This window comes from Crassostrea angulata, chromosome 2 (assembly GCF_025612915.1).
Source record: "Crassostrea angulata isolate pt1a10 chromosome 2, ASM2561291v2, whole genome shotgun sequence".
Taxonomy (NCBI): Eukaryota; Metazoa; Mollusca; class Bivalvia; order Ostreida; family Ostreidae; genus Magallana; species Magallana angulata.
The window spans coordinates 3,341,565-3,363,560 of NC_069112.1; the positions used below are offsets into that span (position 1 = coordinate 3,341,565).

The 21,996-nt window shown below is 33.7% G+C and overlaps 1 protein-coding gene across 1 annotated transcript; it reads left to right on the forward strand.

Moving 5' to 3' along the window:
* The first annotated feature begins 5,145 nt into the window (after positions 1–5,145).
* Positions 5,146–21,782, forward strand: LOC128171964 (disintegrin and metalloproteinase domain-containing protein 10-like). Its single transcript, XM_052837739.1, has 7 exons — positions 5,146–5,173; positions 5,529–5,663; positions 6,780–6,908; positions 8,287–8,426; positions 9,490–9,666; positions 14,583–14,612; positions 20,050–21,782. The coding sequence occupies exons 1-7, from the start codon at positions 5,146–5,148 to the stop codon at positions 20,164–20,166; spliced, it is 756 nt and encodes a 251-aa protein (XP_052693699.1). The 3' UTR covers positions 20,167–21,782.
* The last annotated feature ends 214 nt before the right edge of the window (positions 21,783–21,996 follow it).

The following is a 21,996-nucleotide window of genomic DNA, read 5'->3' on the forward strand; positions in this document are numbered from 1 at the left end:
GTGATGTAGTGGTGTTCCCCATATTTTTAAATGGAAGATGATTATGGTATATTTGTAACATATCACTCATTATTCTGAGTAAGCGCCCGTAAACTGATTCATGAGATATCGCATTATACACATGAATTTATAATGGTTTTCTCTTTCGTTTACTAATATACCAACACACTGATACACTTAACCCCCCAACCCCTCCTAAAAATGAGAAAAGCAACACAAACAAAACGAAACAAAACAGAAACAAATAAACAAATCTTAAGAGAAGATTATTACGACCAAATCAAATCAATTCATGGAAATCAATTCATGGATACGTGCCTTTTTATGCTGATAGATTGCATTGAGGTGCATAAATATTAACTGTGTCGCTTGGTTGAATTTTTGTGCTTATCCGTTTCTTATGCTATAACTATTGATTATCTTCCGTATTAAATTCGATTCTTTGGTTGTTATGGAAAACACATTATACTATAACAAATACCACAAATACATTGCTGTGAACAAATGACATTTTGCTCACCATAAATAATTTACAGCAATGTTATTTCCTATTTATAGTTATTGCATTGATTTATTTTAGTTATTACAATAATTGATATGAGAGAGAGAGAGAGAGAGAGAGAGAGAGAGAGAGAGAGAGAGAGAGAGAGAGAGAGAGAGAGAGAGAGAGAGAGAGAGACAGACAGACAGACAGACAGACAGACAGACAGACAGACAGACAGACAGAAAAAGAGAGAGAGAGAGAGATTCAGTTTCGAAAAGAAAGCCTGAAAGAAAGCAAGAATGAAAGAAAAAGTTTACTGTACATTGACAGTTCATTTATTCAGCAATTCCATAATAACAACTTTCATTTGAATTTGGAACTAAATAAAGCATGTACTGATGTTTTTAGAGAGCCGCTTATTCAACTAAATCAGACGAGAAAACAACTTAGATCTCTTGTGTGAAGAAGCTCTTTCCTGTTTTATGGGCCGTAATAATGTGTTAGAGACACATTGTGGTAGATACAATGGATGCAGGTCGATGTTCAAATCTGACTCATCCTTCTTCATACTACATGTTACTTCCTTATTTCGCTCAGAGATTATCAAAATATTTGACAGTTAAAGACAAACCACTTATACTATATATTTAGTTTCAGTTTCAAGTTTATTGTTTTAACTCACCAGTTGCTTTTAATATGTTATACTTACTATACATGTATATATTTATATGTATATTTTGTATAGCTGCCTGTGTAAATGTGCGTTTCTTTTCTTTTTTTTCTTTTTTGCACAGTATTGTCTATATTGTTCTCCAAGTGCAGTGTCATTGCCACTCTCTCTCTCTCTCTCTCTCTCTCTCTCTCTCTCTCTCAATCAATCAATCAGTCAATCAACCCATCCCTTTTTATAAATATCTCTTGTTTTCTTTCTACAACATACATGCAGTACCCCATTACTGATTTTCGAAAGATAAATTGTGGGATTGGATCTTCATTGTGAGCAAGCTATTCCATGTCCTATAGCTGCAACTGTTCCTTTATGGCATTACGATAAAATGAATATTTGAAGGAGTTTGCCAGAAGTTAAGAAAAGAAAAGAAAGAGTAACAAGTGTACGGCTTTGAAATTTAATAATATATATCATAACATATAGCACAATAATGCTATCATTGGTGCTATTTTTATTTTTATTTTTTAAGGGAATTTGTTGTGCCAATCTCCTTTTGTAATACTTCAAATATCTTGCAAAAGTAAGTCCAAATTTAAATTCAGATGACACGTAAGCGCAATTTTAGCAATTTGCACAATGAAGGCATGAAATCAGACATAAGAGTAAGACAATAAGAGTATTCATGGTATAATAACACACAAATTGTATTCTTTATCAAACCATAAAATGAATAATTATCTCAACGGGCTGAACTACTTTCTGTTCAGCAGGGGGTTTTTTGGTCGCCATTTTTGATCGAGGAAACTGAGTAATAAGAGAGGGATAAATGACCATGCACGTACCTACTTTATAAAGTCGTGAAATATATCGACATTTTAGAATTTATTTTTGTCGATAAATACGGTTGGCAATACATGTATTCAATAAAGATGAAGGACTACTCTAAATAAGAATATACATAAACGTGCAATAACTTATATATAAGATATATAATTTAACTTCCGTATTGATATTATATGCAGATGTAGAGTTGTGTTTCAAAATCATTAAAAAATAAATACTTTTTACTTACCGCTTTAGACACTTGTAGAACAGAGGTAGAGGTTATTCGAGATTTTGTAGCGCAGTTAGGTCAGGGTTTTCTTTGCGTACACCAAAGTCTGTTGGTCGGAACTTTGTATGGTCACGTGACTTTAACAAGTACAGTCTGTATACGGAAACTCCTTGTATAAATAATAAGCTGATGATAAACAGCTAAAGATTAAGTACAGCAGTACTCTCATTTTTTTAAACAAGCTGGATTTGTATATATTTTGATTTCTTTTCTGGCAATTTTTACGGGGGCTTGATTTTACTAGGGGATGGGGTGTTGTTAATATTTTATTTAACGCTTATTAATTTCCTCATTTGAGCATAGGTGATCAATTTTCCTCGTAGCTTTTCTTTTTAGGTTTTATCCCTAAATAAGGTCAAAGACGGACTATTACCTTTTTTTGAAATCTTCAAATATAAAAGGTGACGCACACAAACACTCTATTATTATCTACAGTATGTATGTTTGTTTACATTTCTCTCTCTCTCTCTCTCTCTCTCTCTCTCTCTCTCTCTCTCTCTCTCTCTCTCTCTCTGAGACTTCCTCTGATACATGTAAACATGTGCATCTTACTCAGTCTCTCTCTCTCTCTCTCTCTCTCTCTCTCTCTCTCTCTCTCTCTCTCTCTCTCTCTCTCTCTCTCTCTCTCAGCAGGACATGTTTTAATGATGTTCTTATTTGTTTGATATGTATGTAGGTTTGAACGTTAAAGATAACCAGATAGGCCAAACATTTAATATTGTGGTTAGGTTAGCAAATAAAACGCATGCTTTATCAGACACATTTATCTCGGACTATTGTTTAGACTGGTGTATTTGTCTGATAATTTGTTTTGACTTTTTTAATTAGACTCAAAACAATCCCCCGGGGGATGGGGGTGGGGGTATGATTTTGATTCTCAGTGAATTTTTTTTACAATGGACGGACAGCTCAATGTAGTCAATAAGATCAAACAACGTGATCTGGATTTGGACGTTAAGTGTGTAGTAGATGAGATTTTGATTAAATAAGTAATAAATGAAAATATAATATAAATGTAAATTAATAAAAGTTTATCAAATTACAATAAATAATATCTAACTCTTTTTTTTCTATTTAGTTAGTGTTTTCTACCACTTTAAATCGACACACATACACTCAAACATTTTACATTTGTGACAGTGGGTTGTCCCAAAGATCAACAAGTCCACTTAAGGGTTCTTCATTTATTCAGATACATGTAATATGACTAATAGATATCAGCATAAAAATGATCAATGTTTACAATAAGTTTCAGCATAAAAATATACAATCATATTTAAATATATATTCATGAAATACATTACTGCTCAGAGTTCACTAATCAAACTATTTGTAAAGAAGGATAACTATGAGTATAATGCATAATTCTTACAGTGTCAAGAAGAGTTACTGCTCTTGAACACAATTTACAAAAGTATAGAAATATGTTCTACATCATTATCAATATCAATATTTGATTAAATAAAAACAAGTTTGTAATGTAGCTCCTTTGTAGATTACATTATATCATGATACATATAATAAACATAAAAATATAACTTTGCAACGATCACCTGTTTGTGGAACAATGTTTCACAATTCTGATCACTCTGAAAATGGTAGTACTCTCTAACTACAAGTATTCAATATGGTAACAATAACGAACTTGTCACATATATTAGAAATGAAATACTATAGCTTAGATATCAAAACTATGAGTTACTGGGATAATTTATAAAATACATTCTTTCATAAATAAGATATTGTAACCTCAAAAAGTAGAATTAGCTAATGGGCTAATATCTTGCTTCAATAGCATTAAAACCATGGATTTTGCTCAGATGCTTTCCCACAATAAAGAGCCTATTTGTTTTGTGTTTGTTGGTTGCTTAATAATTATTTTTTGTTTACTATTGACAGGTTCATAGATTTTTATACAAACCTGGTTGACTTTAAAAGGAGGTTTAACAAATAAAACTAAGTCCATATTTTAATATTACCAGTGCCATCCTCATTCATTCTTTATGTTCCTTATTTACTTTAACAACAATCAATATCAGCAAGCGATCATTTAACTTTCTTAGACTTATAATGGTAACGTTTCTCCAAAAGTATTGTTAAGCTATATTTTAACAGTTAATTATCAGATCTACTCAAAGGATGGTAAACAAATTCACCCAATATCTACATCAACTATTCAGATTCAAATTGTTAAACTATAAACTATAATTTGGTAAAGAAAACATCCATATACTTTACCTTTGGATGAGTTTCTATATTTTTATATGAAGCTCTTTTTTTAAAGGAGATCAATATAGTCTTAAAATGGTCACAGCCATTGAGCCCTCTTAATATTGGTTGTGACACCTTGTTGGATTCACTGTAGAAATAGTGTTACAGCATTGGGGGTTCATAAATGATATCATGCTAGGGTAATTATTCAATGGGGGATCTAAAGATAAATGTAGATAGGGGAGTGTGAACAAACAATACAAAGTTTTATATGTCATTTGTGTTGTTTATTTGTTAATGATGGGTACTCTCTATAACCATGAACATCTAATGTTACAATAACATCATAACAGTAGATACATAACTGTTCTAAATCTATGTTAATGAATTGTTATTGTATTTAACTCTGATTCACTGGGAACAATGCTTCATGTCAAAAGATTGTAAATGATTATTGACCTTAACTACTTTTCACTGGGAACAATGCATCATGTCCAGATTCAGTGAAGGAGCCAGATCTCAAATACTGTAATGACTATTCCCAGGTCTGCAAACAAGGGGTAAGTTGTTATTACAAAGACATTCTCTGGTCTGCCAGCAAGGGATACGTTTGATATTACAAAGACATTCTCTGGTCTGCCAACAAGGGGTAAGTTTGTTATTGAAATGACATTCTCTGGTCTGCCAACAAAGGGTAAGTTTGTTATTACAATGATTTCTCTGGTCTGCCAACAAGGGGTAAGTTTGTTATTACAATGATTTCTCTGGTCTGCCAACAAAGGGTAAGTTTGTTATTACAATGATTTCTCTGGTCTGCCAACAAGGGGTAGGTTTGTTATTACAATGATTTCTCTGGTCTGCCAACAAGGGGTAAGTTTGTTATTGCAATGATTTCTCCAACAGCAAGTTTCGAAGTACAATTTTACAGAATCTGTGTGTAAAATCACAAGAAGCAATCATCAAGGCTGTTATTTTTTAGAAGTCGTTAGCTGTAAGTTATTGCAGTCAAATAAAAGGAAGCTGCAATAATATGAATGGTTTCTTTTCAGTTTTGCACAGGCTCCGTCTAAAGGTTGGAACAGCAGAAAATGGGATAACTCCAGGCGATTGGGAGGAATGCTTTGTTACACTGCCTGGTGATCTGACAGTACAACAAAAGGAGCAGCTGTGTTACTTAGCCTGTAGTAAGTATTATTGTCTAATCTATAGTATTATATACAAATTGTCTGACAGAACATCAAAAGGAACAGCTGTGTTACTTAGCCTGTAGTAAGTATTGTTGTCTAATATATAGTATTATAGACAAATTGTCTGACAGAACATCAAAAGGAACAGCTGTGTTACTTAGCTTGTAGTAAGTATTGTATCTAATCTAAAGTATTATCGACAAGTTGTCTAATCTGTAGTATTATAGACAAGTTGTCAAGTCTGTAGTATATACATTGTCTAATGTGTAGTTAGTATTATAGACAAATTGTCTAATCTGTAGTAAGTATTGTAGACAAGTTGTCTAATCTGTAGTAAGTATTATAGACAAGTTGTCTAATTTGTAGTAAGCATTATCAACAAGTTGTCTAATTTGTAGTAAGCATTATAAACAAGTTGTCTAATTTGTAGTGAGCATTATAAACAAGTTGTCTAATTTTTAGTTAGCATTTTAGACAAGTTGTCTAAAATTTGTAGTGTGTAGTATCGACAAGTTATAGTTCATGCTGTAGATATAAAATCAATCTTTCTAAGGCCTAACAAAAAAATTGTTTGTTTCCGCTTTCATGTTAAAAAAAAGCAGGGTCGGTCGGAATTTTTTTTTATTTTTTCAAATATTTTTTTTTCTTTTTATATTGCAGTATCCATACATGCCGATTAGATACTGACACTGCTGAATAGTATAATATGAGAAATACTTTTAATATCATTCCTGACTATTAAGCTGGTCTTAAGAAAACACAAAAGTGATATTATATATCAGATACTTCCTCTGCCAACGGTGAGAGCATTATTAAAATCTACAACACATGGAAACATACAGCTATTTTGAAACAAAACGTTTGAGTTACACTGATTTGAGATGAGTAACTGCTTCAAGCATTTTTGTGACCAAAATTTTGAGTAATTTTTTTTCCAAATCGGATAAAAACGAAAATAAACGATTTTCCATCAAACATCCTTAAAAAAAGTTATGAGTCGGGGGGTAAAATCTAGGGTCGGTCGGGAAAGCGGAAACAAACAATTTTTTTTCTTAGGCCTAATTTTTGTCTGTTTTGCCAAAGTGTGATTTATATGTTTGAATCTTTCAACAGAGAAGAATGACACTAATGCTGTATGCTATGCCACAAACGAGAACCTGGACAGTTCTAATGCCCTGTATGCTCTCCTACAAGATGTCAACCAGCGGAAACAGTCCAGCGGCGGAATCAAACTGGCAGCCGGTAAGATATTTGTCTGAAACCCCAGGTGAAATATATATTGTCTCCCTGTAAGAAATACTGTGGAATCATTAGACTTCTGTGTGGTTCAGTTTTTGTGGTATTCGTTAATAGCTGTCACCCACGAATCAGAATTTACATCCTCGACGAAAACTTTTTATAAAAGATTTAGTTTCTGAAACTAAGAACTGACGCATCCACAATACTACATCCCCACAAATAAAACAAACCCACAGTCCCTGAAAATTGGCCCTCACAAAATTAAATGATTCAATAGTATGACACATGTATGCAGAAATAAGTTGCCTGTCTGGTTGTTACTTTTAACACAAGTCAAAACTTAACCTGCTTTTCTTTAGAAGGAGGGAATCAAGTAAATGATTAGACCTGTCAACACTTTTATATTTTGCTGTTCTCGGGAAAGTAAACAAACCAAACCTACCCAATCAAAATCCTAGTCTTAATCCTCGGTCCTGCATAAAAAAAGCTCCTGTAGGATTCATCCATAGTTGGGAAATATTTGATAGACAAATTAAGATTTGAAAATGAAATTAAATACTATTAGATTTATGATACAGATTCACCATGTAATAATTTTAAGCTCACCTAAATCGTTGGTTCGAGTGAGCTCTTCTGATCACACCCATCCATCTGTATGTCAGTCTGTCTGTTCGTCTCTAAACTTTTCTCATTTTTGACTTCTCCTCAAGAACCACTAGGCCAAATTATACCAAACTTAGTACAAAGCATCCTTCTGGGAAGGGAATTTCAAATTGTTTAAAGAAAGCAAATAAAAGGAGATGCATGAATTGGTTTAAGAAGCTTCTGCTTAAGAACCACTGCAACAGAAATGCCAATATTTACAAAGAAACTTGTACATACTACTATAGTGAAGACTCTACATTGTAAAATCCTGACCCCCGAACAAATAATGGGGCCTAAGAGGGGTTCAAAGTTTGACATAGAAATATAAAAGGAAATTGTTTTAAAATCTTCTTCTCAAGAACTATGATGCTACAATTTAAGAGATTACTATGCAAGCATCCTGATATGATAAAGGTTCTAAATTGTTCAAATCGTGGGGTCCCAATAAAAATTTAAAGTGTAACTTAGAAATATATAGGGAAATCGTTGAAAAACTGATATAGAATGATACATCCTCAAATAATGTAGGTTCTTAATTGTTCAAATCGAGACCCTATACCAATACTGGAGTCCCAATAAGGGTTTAAAATTTAACTTAGAAATGTATAGGCTTAGGGAAGATGTCGAAGAACAGATATAACACTATACAAAAACTGTTGGTCTGTTGAGATATGTAGCCCATGGGCCTCTTTATCCCAGAGTTTCACAACTCATGTGTTGATTTTCTATGATCTAGGTTCCCCCTGTAACAATTACCAAGGTTACTGTGATGTGTTTTCTCGTTGCCGTGGCGTTGATAATGAAGGACCACTACAACGACTGAAGACCTTGATATTTAACGAAAAAACGCTTGCCAATATAAAGAACTGGATTATTGTAAGTCATGCTGAATTATTGTAAGTCATGATGGATTATTGTAAATCATGCTAGATTATTGTAGGTCATGCTGGATTATTTGTAAGTCATGTTGGATTATTGTAAGACATGCCGGGTTATTGTAAGTCATACTGGGTTATTGTTAGTCATGGTGGATTATTGTAAGTCATGGTGGATTATTGTAAGTCATGCTGGATTATTGTAAGTTATGTTGGATTAATGTATGGCTTGGTGGGTTATTTTAAGTCATACTGGGTTATTTTAAGTCATGCTGGATTATTGTAAGTCATGCTGGATTATTGTAAGTCATGGTGGATTATTGTAAGTCATGCTTGATTATTGTAAGTGAGGGTAGATTATTGTAAGTCATGATGGATTACTGTAAGTCATCCTGAGTTATTGTAGGTCATGCTGGGTTATTGTAAGTCAGACTGGATTATTGTAAGTCATACTGACTTATTGAAGGGTAACACTAAAAATAATTGTTTTCCCTTGGACTGAAATGTCACACTTTCATTGGTTTAAATATAGCAGCGATTGCCTCATATATCTTTATGTTTCTTTGATCAGAATTAATATTTGGCAATATAGATGTTATTGACTGACATTTCGCCTTGTCATTTCAACATTTCATATTATTATTAAATATTGATAATTTTGAAAAAGTTTACATGTAAGTAACTAAATTGGACAAGATGTTAGGCAACTTGTATCCATGGGTTTGCGTCAAACATCACATTTTGAGAATAAATGTGTCACTTGATTGTCCTCGGGGAAAACAAGACACTTATTAGCTTCGCCTCACCACCTATGAGATTGATCAACCCGATATATTTCTGTAGTCAGTCAGTAACAATACTACTGAGTAAAAATGTCTGGCCAATATGAACAAGATCTTGACAATGGTAGGTAACAGTAAAATAAAATTATGTCTAATATCAAAAACTGAGTTATTGTAAGATAAAAGGTTTATCTTCTGTGTCATATGCAATATAGTGAGAATGATGATGGCTGATCTACTGATAGCAGTGTGATATATGAATATATAAATGTAATGTTGTAGGAATATTGGTGGGCTGTGTTACTGATGGCTATAGGCCTTATCCTGTTTATGGGATTGTTCATCAAGTTATGTGCCGTGCACACACCCAGCTCAAACCTTAACGCCAAACCAGCCTTGAAATTGACGGACACACTGAGGCGACGACGTCGTCAGCCAGAGCAACAGTACCGGGCACAGGTAGGGTGGTCAATGACCTTGACATAGTCATTTGGGGATAGATAAGGACAAACATGAGTGGAGTGGTTGATGTCCAAGGTTGTACTTATATATACAGAAAAAATCAGATTTTATTATCAATTTTAGTGTATCTGGGCTAACGAAATTTGTGCTGTACAACGAATGGTAAAACTATAGTTGTGATCAACAACTGATTAGATTGACAGAGTAATGATGATAGACAGAAAATGTTGGACTCATTAGGTGTTGGGTTAATGAAGTGAGTGGCTACATCATTGGCAGAGTCACGACTAGTCACAAGTTTAACTGTTGGTGTACAAGTCTGTCTTGTATACATGGAAGTAGTCAGGTTTTACTAAACTAATTACAGATTATGCATTATTTTTAAATGGCACATTGTATTCAAAGATCTTTTTTTTTTTGGTTTCGGTATTTGAATTTGAGAGACAAGTTTTTGTCATAGTCTTTGTATTTATCAGTGTAATGTCATTGTTCATTGTGTGTAAAGGTGCTTACATGGATGTGATTGACAGTTATCAACTTGTAATATAAAAGAATTATTAATTTTAAGTACATTGTTTAGTACACACACCTTGTTTAGTACATACTCCTTGTTTAGGGTGATAAAGATATTTAAGTCCTTGTGTAAGTTTGTTATGACATAAATCCTTATGTAGGTTGTGAAAAACATGCATCCATATGAAAGGATGTTAGGTTATTCTTCGGGATTTAAAAAAAATCAGTCTTTATATAGATTAGAAGATTGTGCTTTAAAAAGGATGTTTAGGACCATACTCCTAATGTAGGATGTTTACGACCTTAGTCCTGGTGTAGGATGCTTAGGACCATAGTCCTAGCAAAGGATGTTAAAAACCTGAGTCCTAGTGTAGGATGTTTAGGATCTTATTCCTAGTGTAGAATGTTTAGGACCATAGTCCTAGTGTAGGAAGTAAAGGACCTTAGTCCTAGTGTAGGATGTTAAGGACCTTAGTCCTAGTGTAGAATGTTTAGAACTTTAGTGCTAGTGTAGGATGTTTAGGACCCTAGTCCTAGTGTAGGAAGTAAAGAACCTTAGTACTAGTGGAGGATGTTTAGGACCTTAGTTCTAGTGTAGGATGTTTAGGACCTTGGTTCTGTAGTAATGAGAGATATATTTGCGGACTCAAGGGTAAGATGGGAGATGATTATTTATCGCATTAATTTTCTTAATGGTCATTAATGGGTAATGAGGTTGATTTGCCTTCCAATCTAATTTTTATAACATTTTATCTTTCTTATATGCTTTAAAACTAACTGTGTAATGCACTAACAATGGTGTTTTTCACTCATAAACTGCTAACACTGTTGTGGATCATACTGCTACTCAATTACTAACAGTCAATATCAAACTAAAACCTTTCTCCTCAATCCGACATCTTGTTCAAGTCTTCATTAAGACTCAAGTTATGGTTTTTGGAGATTTATTAAATAAAACCTTAAATAATTGATGAAAAAAGAATGATTACTATGTAAGAACTAAGTGCTATTAGAGTTACATCTATTTGTAACTTTAATATACTGTACTAGTGGCATAATAAGCTATTTTGTTTTTATAAAATAGTATATTTGTACATATACTTTGCCTTTTTAAGTTTCTAATAAGGGGTTATATTTTAAAGTCTTCATACTTTTATGAACTTTTATAATCTTCTTAACTTTTTTTCATAACTATTGCTGTCCTTAATCATTTAACTGTTCCCCAGCATAACTGTTTCTACCAAATCAGCCACAGAATACCTATTCATAGATTTAATGTAGGAAGGCTGTGTTGTCATCAAGTCAACCATTAGATTTTCTTGAAATATTTCAGTATTAAGACAGGCTATCTATTCAGATATTTAATGTCTTTTAACGAGGCTATGTGGTAATCAAGTCAACCATCAATATACTTTTTTTTTTCTTCAAATTATTTGTTAATAAATGTATAATTTTTTATACAGTGAGGAAAAAGTTCATAAAATTTAACCTGGAAATTATTATTTGTGTTAGTTTCTATATCTTTATAGCACTTGTTCTAAAATAGATTTAATAAATATAATAGTCTGCTTAAAAGAAGCCACAACAATCCAACAGTCTTGGTTCAAGTGTTTTATATAAACCAAACATTTCTATCATTATTTCAGTAATAAGGAATCTTTCGTTGAATATTATGGAGTGATAATTTTGGTCGAGGCGTGATCAAATCCAATAAAGCCGGAAGAGCTTTATGATAGATTTGATCACGCCCCAACCGAAATTATCACCCCATGATATTCAACGAGAGATTCCTTATTACTTATATTAACATAATTTAAAGCCAATATTTGAATATAAATAAGCAAATCCCGCTGGCGTCTCAATTTGGCGTCATTTGAAGTAATGGGTTATATAGTTCAAAATCGAAACCTAGTGTTATCACAGGCAAGACACTGTAAAATGTAAATATAAAAAAAATAAAATTTATCTTTAAAATCAAAGAGGAATTCTATTGCAAAATAATACTGTTTTTTTCTTAGCATCAAATAAATTCTTGAAGGAACCCTAAAGAGTATTAATGTAAATGAAATTCAAAACTATTGATATGGTTGTAATGTTTTGGCAAAAGTTGATTGTAATATCAAATTCTCGTTTTTTACATTAAATGAGACCGATTTGGTTGCGGTTGTTTTTGTGTAATCACCACAATTTCAAAACTCTTCATTTCTTAACCGTAAGTTATTCACATCAACTCTAGTTAATTTCAAAGTTTCAAGAAAATCTGCAGTCTTCTGAATCATTTTATGAATCAGAATATAAAGGTGCATTTAATTAAAGCAAAAAAGAAAATTGTCAATTTCGGCACTACGAAGAAGATTAAGAAAACACTACATATTGTAAATTTTGATATGTGATTAGTAATATCATTTTCTACCTTACTGTAAAATTTACTAAATTCTAACGTCTGGTTTTTAGTGGTGTTCATCTAAGAATATCAAAACACACCAAAGTGTACATGTGTACTCATTTCATGTTAATCTCTCGTGAAAAGTTTCATGTGAAAGTCATGCAAAGCTACATTCAATAAAATCATTGTTAAATTAACCTTTATAAAATTTCATTGTCTATGAACAAAATAAAAAAAACACCAGAGCAAACAATAGACAGAATGTAGAAAGGATTACTAGTATTTTCGCCCAGTGATTTTTAATTTTATTTGCTCCTCTACACTAGTTTCACCCCGTCTGTAATTCATCCAATCATCACGCCGTCTGTAATTCGTCCAATCATCACACCGTCTGTAATTCGTCCAATCATCACGTCGTCTGTAATTCGTCCAATCATCACGCCGTCTGTAATTCGTCCAATCATCACGCCGTCTGTAATTCGTCCAATCATAACGCCGTCTGTAATTCGTCCAATCATAACGCCGTCTGTAATTCGTCCAATCATCACGCCGTCTGTAATTCGTCCAATCATCACGCCGTCTGTAATTCGTCCAATCATCACGTCGTCTGTAATTCGTCCAATCATCACGTCGTCTGTAATTCGTCCAATCATCACGTCGTCTGTAATTCATCCAATCAACACGCCGTCTGTAATTCGTCCAATCATCACGTCGTCTGTAATTCGTCCAATCATCACGCCGTCTGTAATTCGTCCAATCATCATGCCGTCTGTAATTCGTCCAATCACCACGCCGTCTGTAATTCGTCCAATCATCACGTCGTCTGTAATTCGTCCAATCATCACGCCGTCTGTAATTCGTCCAATCATCATGCCGTCTGTAATTCGTCCAATCACCACGCCGTCTGTAATTCGTCCAATCATCACGCCGTCTGTAATTCGTCCAATCAGCACGCCGTCTGTAATTCGTCCAATCATCACATCGTCTGTAATTCGTCCAATCATCACGTCGTCTGTAATTCGTCCAATCATCACGCCGGCTGTAATTCGTCCAATCATCACGCCGTCTGTAATTCGTCCAATCATCAAGCCGTCTGTAATTCGTCCAATCATCACGCCGTCTGTAATTCGTCCAATCATCACGTCGTCTGTAATTCGTCCAATCATCACGCCGTCTGTAATTCGTCCAATCATCACGCCGTCTGTAATTCGTCCAATCATCACGCCGTCTGTAATACGTCCAATCACCACGCCGTCTGTAATTCGTCCAATCATCACGCCGTCTGTAATTCGTCCAATCATCACGCCGTCTGTAATTCGTCCAATCATCACATCGTCTGTAATTCGTCCAATCATCAGGTCGTCTGTAATTCGTCCAATCATCACGCCGGCTGTAATTCGTCCAATCATCACGTCGTCTGTAATTCGTCCAATCATCATGCCGTTTGTAATTCGTCCAATCATCACGCCGTCTGTAATTCGTCCAATCATCACGTCGTCTGTAATTCGTCCAATCATCACGCCGTCTGTAATTCGTCCAATCATCATGCCGTCTGTAATTCGTCCAATCATCACGCCGTCTGTAATTCGTCCAATCATCACGTCGTCTGTAATTCGTCCAATCATCACGTCGTCTGTAATTCATCCAATCATCACGCCGTCTGTAATTCGTCCAATCATCACGCCGTCTGTAATTCGTCCAATCATCACGCCGTCTGTAATTCGTCCAATCATCACGTCGTCTGTAATTCGTCCAATCAGCACGTCGTCTGTATTTCGTCCAATCATCACGCCGTCTGTAATTCGTCCAATCAGAGTTGTGTGATAGGTACTCTTTCCTATTAATACAGTTATTCGAAAGATGTTTTGATTTTGCCCAGTCTTAAAATTCACTCATTGGCAACGAGGATAAAAAGGACGAACATAAAACTTAAGCGTTCATTTCACTTAATACTAGTAACTGAATTTTTAGCAATGAAACACATGATATGACGCTGTCTGTCTGTGTTTTGTAGAACCACGACACTCAATATCCTTTGATAGTTGTAAGTATTTATATCCTGTCTAAGGCAAATCTGTATGTGTGAAAAAACCTGCATATATCCTAGAGCTACACATCAGCGAAAACTCACAGCCAGTCTAAAAACAACACTCCAGACTGGAACCAACTCACATAGCCCATGTCCATAACATCAGAACCATATTTCCCCTGCTTTCTTTCACATGTACTTTAATAGCAAGATGACATCTGAAAAAAGTTCCAACTTATATATGTTCTCACATTCATTTATTACCATTATATGTAAGCAAATAAGCGTTTTGGTATGAAGTGAAATTAGGCGACTAGCCGTGAGATTTGGTTGATGTCGGCCATTATCTATACAGAAACCTTACCAATTTTGTGTGCTTACAACTGCTGTCGTAGTTTGCACTAGAAAGATAACTTTTTAATGTCTAGTCTAATTGTACTTACTTATTATCTTTTGTAATGAAGAAGTCAGACTTGGTTATTATAAAAAGAACACATGATTTAGGATGAGTATATCATGAGTTGCACCTCAGTAATATGCTCAGGTACACAACAAATAAAGGCGAGAGAAACAAAATATTAATTAAAACAAATGCAACGCAAAAAGTTCTAAATGATTAGTTTAACATATAGATATGTGTTGATTAGAAATCGTTTTATCCATGTTACATTTATGTCTTCTTTCCTAGCAACACTCGCTAGCAGCTGGCTAACAGCTCCAAAATGTTTGCGCATACCTGCATTCTTAATTCATATAACGCTTTCTTACACTTCCATAAACTGAATTGGTTTAGAATCATTTCCTTATAAGGAAGGTACACTCATTCAAACATAACATTCAGATTTTTCAAACGTACATGGCGTTCTTTTATTTTGTTTTCATTGAAAACCTGATGTAGATAGTAAAAGTTGTGCCATTGAAGATGTTGAACAAGAAAATAATAGATGCCATCATGTTTTGATATAGTACCAATCGGTACTATATACTTTTGATGGATCTCTAACTTCATTGGTTGTATCCTGATCACTTGGTTCTCTATACTTTAAATGGATCTCTTACTTCATTGGTAGTATCGCCTGATGGTTTGTGGCAAATGGTACGTGTTCAGATATTGATGTGGTCACTCCAGATGAGATGGGTTTATATTTAAAACTTGTAAAGTTATATCTGGTTATGACCAATCATTTAGGGATAGAAAGAAGATAAGTGGAAAGAAACTGTATTCCACATGCTATCATGGAACTACACAGACATGGTCATTAAGTAGAATGTTGTTTTCAGTTGGGAAATTTCTTCAAAGGGAACATTCACTGGCAGTGTGTAAGTTCCTGTCATTTGGTTGCATGTTAGAGATGAGCTGTTTACGTGATACACTTATTTCAGTAAACCCAATGACCAAGTTACATAAAGTTGTATATATTGAAAACAACCCTAAACGTTACCCTAATATTATAACCAGTGTTTGTACTTAAAGACATTACTTGATTATAAGCTTTGTACACGTCTTCTGTAAATTTGTAATGAACTTCTGTATCAGACGAATTTTACGCTTAGAATTAGACGTAAACTTCAAAACTAAAGCTTCTACAGTTACGTATAGTATAAAAAAACGTTTTGTTAAAAACTGAATCAGATGCAGAGCTGTTTCTTTTTTTCATAAGGTGAATTTTGCGACATAGTAATGTGTATGTCCTTTATTTACAAGCAACCAAGAGCAACATCAAAGATTTAGGGTAAACGTTTCCACACGCACGCTGCCGCTTCCATACTTTCTTCTTTACCCTTTTCGCCTCTTATACTACGGCATTTATAGTAATGGTGGTGGGTGCCAGATGCATTATGGGTATAACTAGATAACATCACGTGTTGTAGTGGGTTTTGTTTTCAACCAAGTATTTAAGAATAAAGAATATAGGGGAATATTGAATTAAATATGAACAATCTGGGTTTTTTTTAGATTTTTTTTTTTGAAAAGTATGTGCGAGTAAACATTAGGAAAATATGTTCGATTTATTTTTAATTTATAAATGAAAAGATAAATGTCAGTGATTATTTGAATCTTATATTTTGAATAAATATTAAAGAATTAGTTCGTAATGTAATTTATATTCTGATAAGTGTGTGCGAGAGGGAAATTAGAAGTTGTAATTTATAGCATAACTAATCTACTCTTTCCTTGAAAATAAAACAAACATTGTGATGCAGTTAGTTTAGTGTATTATACCATTTCTAAAGATAAGATTCTAAGTTCTGTTTTATTGTATGAAGATAAGATTTTAAGTTGTGTTTTATTCTATAGTATGGTCAATAAATCTGCTTTAAAGCTGATAGATAATTAATAATAATCTTTTTTTGGTTAAACAGTGTTATAAATTAATGTTGGTCAACAAATGGTACATGTAAATGGGCACAGTTTTGTCTTTTTAACAGATGTTTAACATCTCGTGGTAATTGCAATTCAAAATGAAAACTTGCGTTGCACAAAAAGATCAATGTTATATGCCGAAAAATATTTCTAGAAGTGACCTTTTGAAATTTGAATGATAATATTATGTGTTTGTACAATTGAAACACTAGATTTTTTTTAGATTTGTAATCATAACTAAGGTGGCAGGGGACAGTTTTTTGGATACATTTCATTGTAGCCAAGGGATGCATGTCTTCGGAACTCTGTAACTAGAATTTCCTCAGTTCCCATTCAGCACAAATACCTTTAATTCACTCTTTATAAGGCCAATCACCAATTTATGAAGAAAATTACTAATCAAAACCTGTAAAATTCTCTACATACTGGTTTTTATGAGATTTTGACCCTTTCATATTTTGATAATTTTTCATGGTTTTTCAGCTTTTTAGACCTCCCCCAGCTAATTCCCTGCAGAGGGTTGACCTTCCGTACTGCGTGCATGTTGCACTATCACATGTCAGAAACTTACCGGTGTATAGTTTACAATGTCCCATCCACCTACTTTTCGTGTTATTTTACCTCCCGTCTGTAACTTGCAATTTCACTGTGTAAAGTCAGCACAACAGTCATAGCCGCAGGTTTCGCATTTTACTTCTGATTCTCATGTACCTAACATAAGGGGCCTACATATTGCATATCAATTTCAACAAGAGGCACCCCTCTAACTAATGATAATCATTAAAAATCATTTCATGAATTTTAGCAACACTCATAAGCCTTCAAGTACAGCAACTCTCAATTTTACAAAAATATTGACGGGTACTTTATTCGAAACTGTCCCTTGCTACCTTTAACATACACTAACAATCTCTGAAAAGTCATCTTTTCTTAAAATTAAAAAGCTTATGCTATTCTGAAAAAAAGTACACCACATTTTGCCAATTCCATTGAGGTTTAAGAAAAATATGGCCATTTAAGTGAACCCACCATTTCCACTTTCCTCTATTTAACACAGATTCACAGGGCTCTCCATAAATAAAGCATCTTTACCTAATCTTTTAGAGGTCAACTGTTGTTCAACCTCCTTAAATAAGAAACCTTATTTAATACTACATACATCTGCTTGATATTATCATGATAAAAGCATCACATCACTTAGTAATACCTTTACATGTATACCCTCCCCCTATCTTTTGATTTTCACAAGAAGCATTAGTTTGAACACTTTAACCTAATATTATGAAACTTGTGGCAGTTTCCTGGAGTCATTTCTTACACATATTTGAAAACAACCATCACTGATATTTAAAATTGATCTTTTTTGGTAAAAGGATGAGTTGTAGCATTTTTATTCACAAAAAGTCATGTCGCCCTACATGTGATTTCTTGTTTTCATGAAAAACTAAGCCTATAATCAAATTTAATGGATATCTTATATATTCTGGTTTCTAGTCTCCTTTTAACTTTGCTCAATTAGTTAGACCTACAAGTGTGATGTGTGCGTTTAATTAAAATGAAATTCAAACACACCCGGGTACCTGGGAACGGATGAGAATTCCATGAAAAATGTTCAAATTTTACATGTTTTTCTACATTTTTGATGCATATATACAATAAAAGGGTAAAAAATATGTTGTTTTTTGTTCATTTCAAGAGTAATTATCATATCAGATGTTATTTCAAGGTCAAATGTACAGTTACATATCCTACATGTAGTGGTAATGGAGTCCATTGGAAAGAGGGGGTGGCTTTTTCAATTCTGTAAATACATCTAAAATACCATTTTTTGATAGGAAGGAGCAAAAACTTGAGTTTTTTGACATATTGTATACTTTGATAACTGCATTTGTCTACATGTAAAGTTCATTTGAAATAAAAATATGCTGTTTTAAAAAAATTGGGTGATATAAGTCAGGTGGATTAATGTTATTTCATAAAATCAGACAGCAAAATGGCTGCAAATTCATAAATTTAATGATTTAATTGATAAAAAATGTTTTAAAGTATTTATTCTCATCTCAGAAATTAACTTAAGCCTATTAATTGTCATCAGGATAGGAAATGCCTACTCTCTAAGCCAATTTACTCTAGTGGTGGTCATTCTACACATTTAAGAGGGAGTTACTCCCCTTGCATATTTTAGCTAATAAATCATGTCATAACATCTATAGCCAAGAAAATCATCCATTTTCACAAAATGTATTACTTATGGTACAAAATCCACTCAAAATTACACTTAAAGGAGAAATATGAAAATACCATGTAGTCTTGAAGGTGGCAGGGGACAGTTTTTTGGATACATTTCATTGTAGCCAAGGGATGCATGTCTTCGGAACTCTGTAACTAGAATTTCCTCAGTTCCCATTCAGCACAAATACCTTTAATTCACTCTTTATAAGGCCAATCACCAATTTATGAAGAAAATTACTAATCAAAACCTGTAAAATTCTCTACATACTGGTTTTTATGAGATTTTGACCCTTTCATATTTTGATAATTTTTCATGGTTTTTCAGCTTTTTAGACCTCCCCCAGCTAATTCCCTGCAGAGGGTTGACCTTCCGTACCGCGTGCATGTTGCACTATCACATGTCAGAAACTTACCGGTGTATAGTTTACAATGTCCCATCCACCTACTTTTCGTGTTATTTTACCTCCCGTCTGTAACTTGCAATTTCACTGTGTAAAGTCAGCACAACAGTCATAGCCGCAGGTTTCGCATTTTACTTCTGATTCTCATGTACCTAACATAAGGGGCCTACATATTGCATATCAATTTCAACAAGAGGCACCCCTCTAACTAATGATAATCATTAAAAATCATTTCATGAATTTTAGCAACACTCATAAGCCTTCAAGTACAGCAACTCTCAATTTTACAAAAATATTGACGGGTACTTTATTCGAAACTGTCCCTTGCTACCTAAGCAATTTAATTGCATGCATTTACTAACATTTTTTTCTTTATTTTATAAAGACTAGTACAATTTGTCACGTTATGTGTTTTGACGAATTGTATCAATACTGAGCCTCGTTTTTATTGTAGGGCCCATCGGGACCCCCGCCGCCATACTCAGCACACGGAGGCCCACCACAGGGGCACAGGAAGGGAGCAGGGGCTAAAGGCGGGAGATACAATAATTTAGAAATGCGCAAAGTTTGAACCATATATCATCTAAATTCAATTCATCGTATTTAATGATTTTTTTAACGAATGTACAGTAGAAGAACAACATTTCCATATGTGTTTTGAATGATGTAGTCCTTTGGTATTTTTGATAATATTACATTTGTGTTAAAGATAGAGATCTGTGTTCATTTCTTTGTAAATCATTATGCAAACATAATTCCTATTATGAAAAACAATATGACGGGGTATTGGGGTTTCAATTGTTCATTATTTTTTAATAAATTATTTCCTTCTGTATTTTGGTAGAATGATATAACATTGAGGCATTTTTGATTGTTAAGGTCAGGCGACACGTTCCTCAATTTTATATAACTTTTTCCAGGAATTTGTTGATGGTTTACAACTATTTTGACAAGCTTTCTTGCAAAAAATTAGGGTTCCTTACAAGGCATTTCTACAAAATACTAGAGTATGCAATTTCCTATATAATCTTCTTGGAAATACACTCAAATTGCTGATATAAAAATAAATACATATACAGCACAGCAAAATTCACTATAGAGGAACTCTATCTCGGCCGGAGCAGGGATTTGAACTCACGACCTCCAGAACATGTACGCATCTGGCAGTGAGCGGCCACGATTCTAACCACTCGGCCATCTAGACACATAACCACATGTAATTAAATTTTAATCATTTTTAAAATAATTATAAAATTAATAATTTTATTGGAACTCTCTATAACGAGGAGATACAAAAAAGATTCTCGAAGAACGTGTCGTCTGACCTTAATTTTTTGGAGTTTTTGTGCTCATGCACACAGTGTTAGTTATTGTTTACTTCAGTTTGAATCATGTTATAAAATAAAAGGCTATACTAATCATTGTAATGTAAGCAAATATACGTTAAAAATGTGATCCATTGTTTCAATCAAGTCAAATACCTTCGTTATTAATTGCACTAATAGTATAACTATGTTTAGATGATGGCCTATCGAGTAAATGTAAATCATTTATGCCCTTTTCGTATGGATTAAAAATATCAGGTTTTTCCATTGTGTGCTATTGAACTGACTGGAGCAGAATTACCGCACATTGGAATGTGACGTAACAATGGTATATGTATTCTATTGGTCGTTCTATTTCCTAGCATAATTTGTGTGAAAAATTTCCAGCTTTCTGTGGACTCTATCTAACCATCATTTTCCTTTATGTATACATATCTTTGAAAGTGGGTTTTTGCCACTTAATTTGTAAACGTTTGTTCATTATTTTAACTCTGTCTATAAACCATTTTAAGTTGTTAACAGTTCTTTAAATATGTCTTACGTCTGTTTGTGTCTTTACTGAGTACAGTATACGTACATTTAAGGAACGTGACAAGTCCCTTACACAATGGTAGTCACGTTATCATATCCTTGTCAACTTTCAGGATAGCAGCACTGTAGGAGCACAATGAACTGACACAAGTAGAAACTGCAATATATCCTCTATTTTAATTGTATTCTATTCAGAAATGCATTTAACCAATTTTGATGATGTACAGGCGATATGTAACTACATTTTTTAACAATTGTTTTCACTTTATTTCTCCCTTTCTATTCATTTTATTTCATCGCAACTGTAGCCTAAAAAATGTTTTGTAGGGTTGTTTTCCCTGGGTCTTCAAATGATTCGTCAATCACCGTAAAAATACATGTTTGACCTCCTCTCCCAGAGTTTTAACTGTTTCATATTTCCCTATGCTGAAAGTCCCGGGACATCTACTTAGTGACTGAATGGTTTAACACCTGTTGTCAGGTAGCCACCTACAATACCAAGCACCTGCTAATGATGCTAGTTATATATTTTGCTTAGTGCCATT

Coding starts and splice junctions, on each gene's coding strand:
- LOC128171964 (XM_052837739.1), top strand. CDS start 5,146: ATGACATTCTCTGGTCTGCCAACAAAGG. Junction 5,664..6,779: donor GCTGTGTTACTTAGCCTGTA/GTAAGTATTATT, acceptor ATCTTTCAACAG/AGAAGAATGACACTAATGCT. Junction 14,613..20,049: donor CTCAATATCCTTTGATAGTT/GTAAGTATTTAT, acceptor TTTTTATTGTAG/GGCCCATCGGGACCCCCGCC.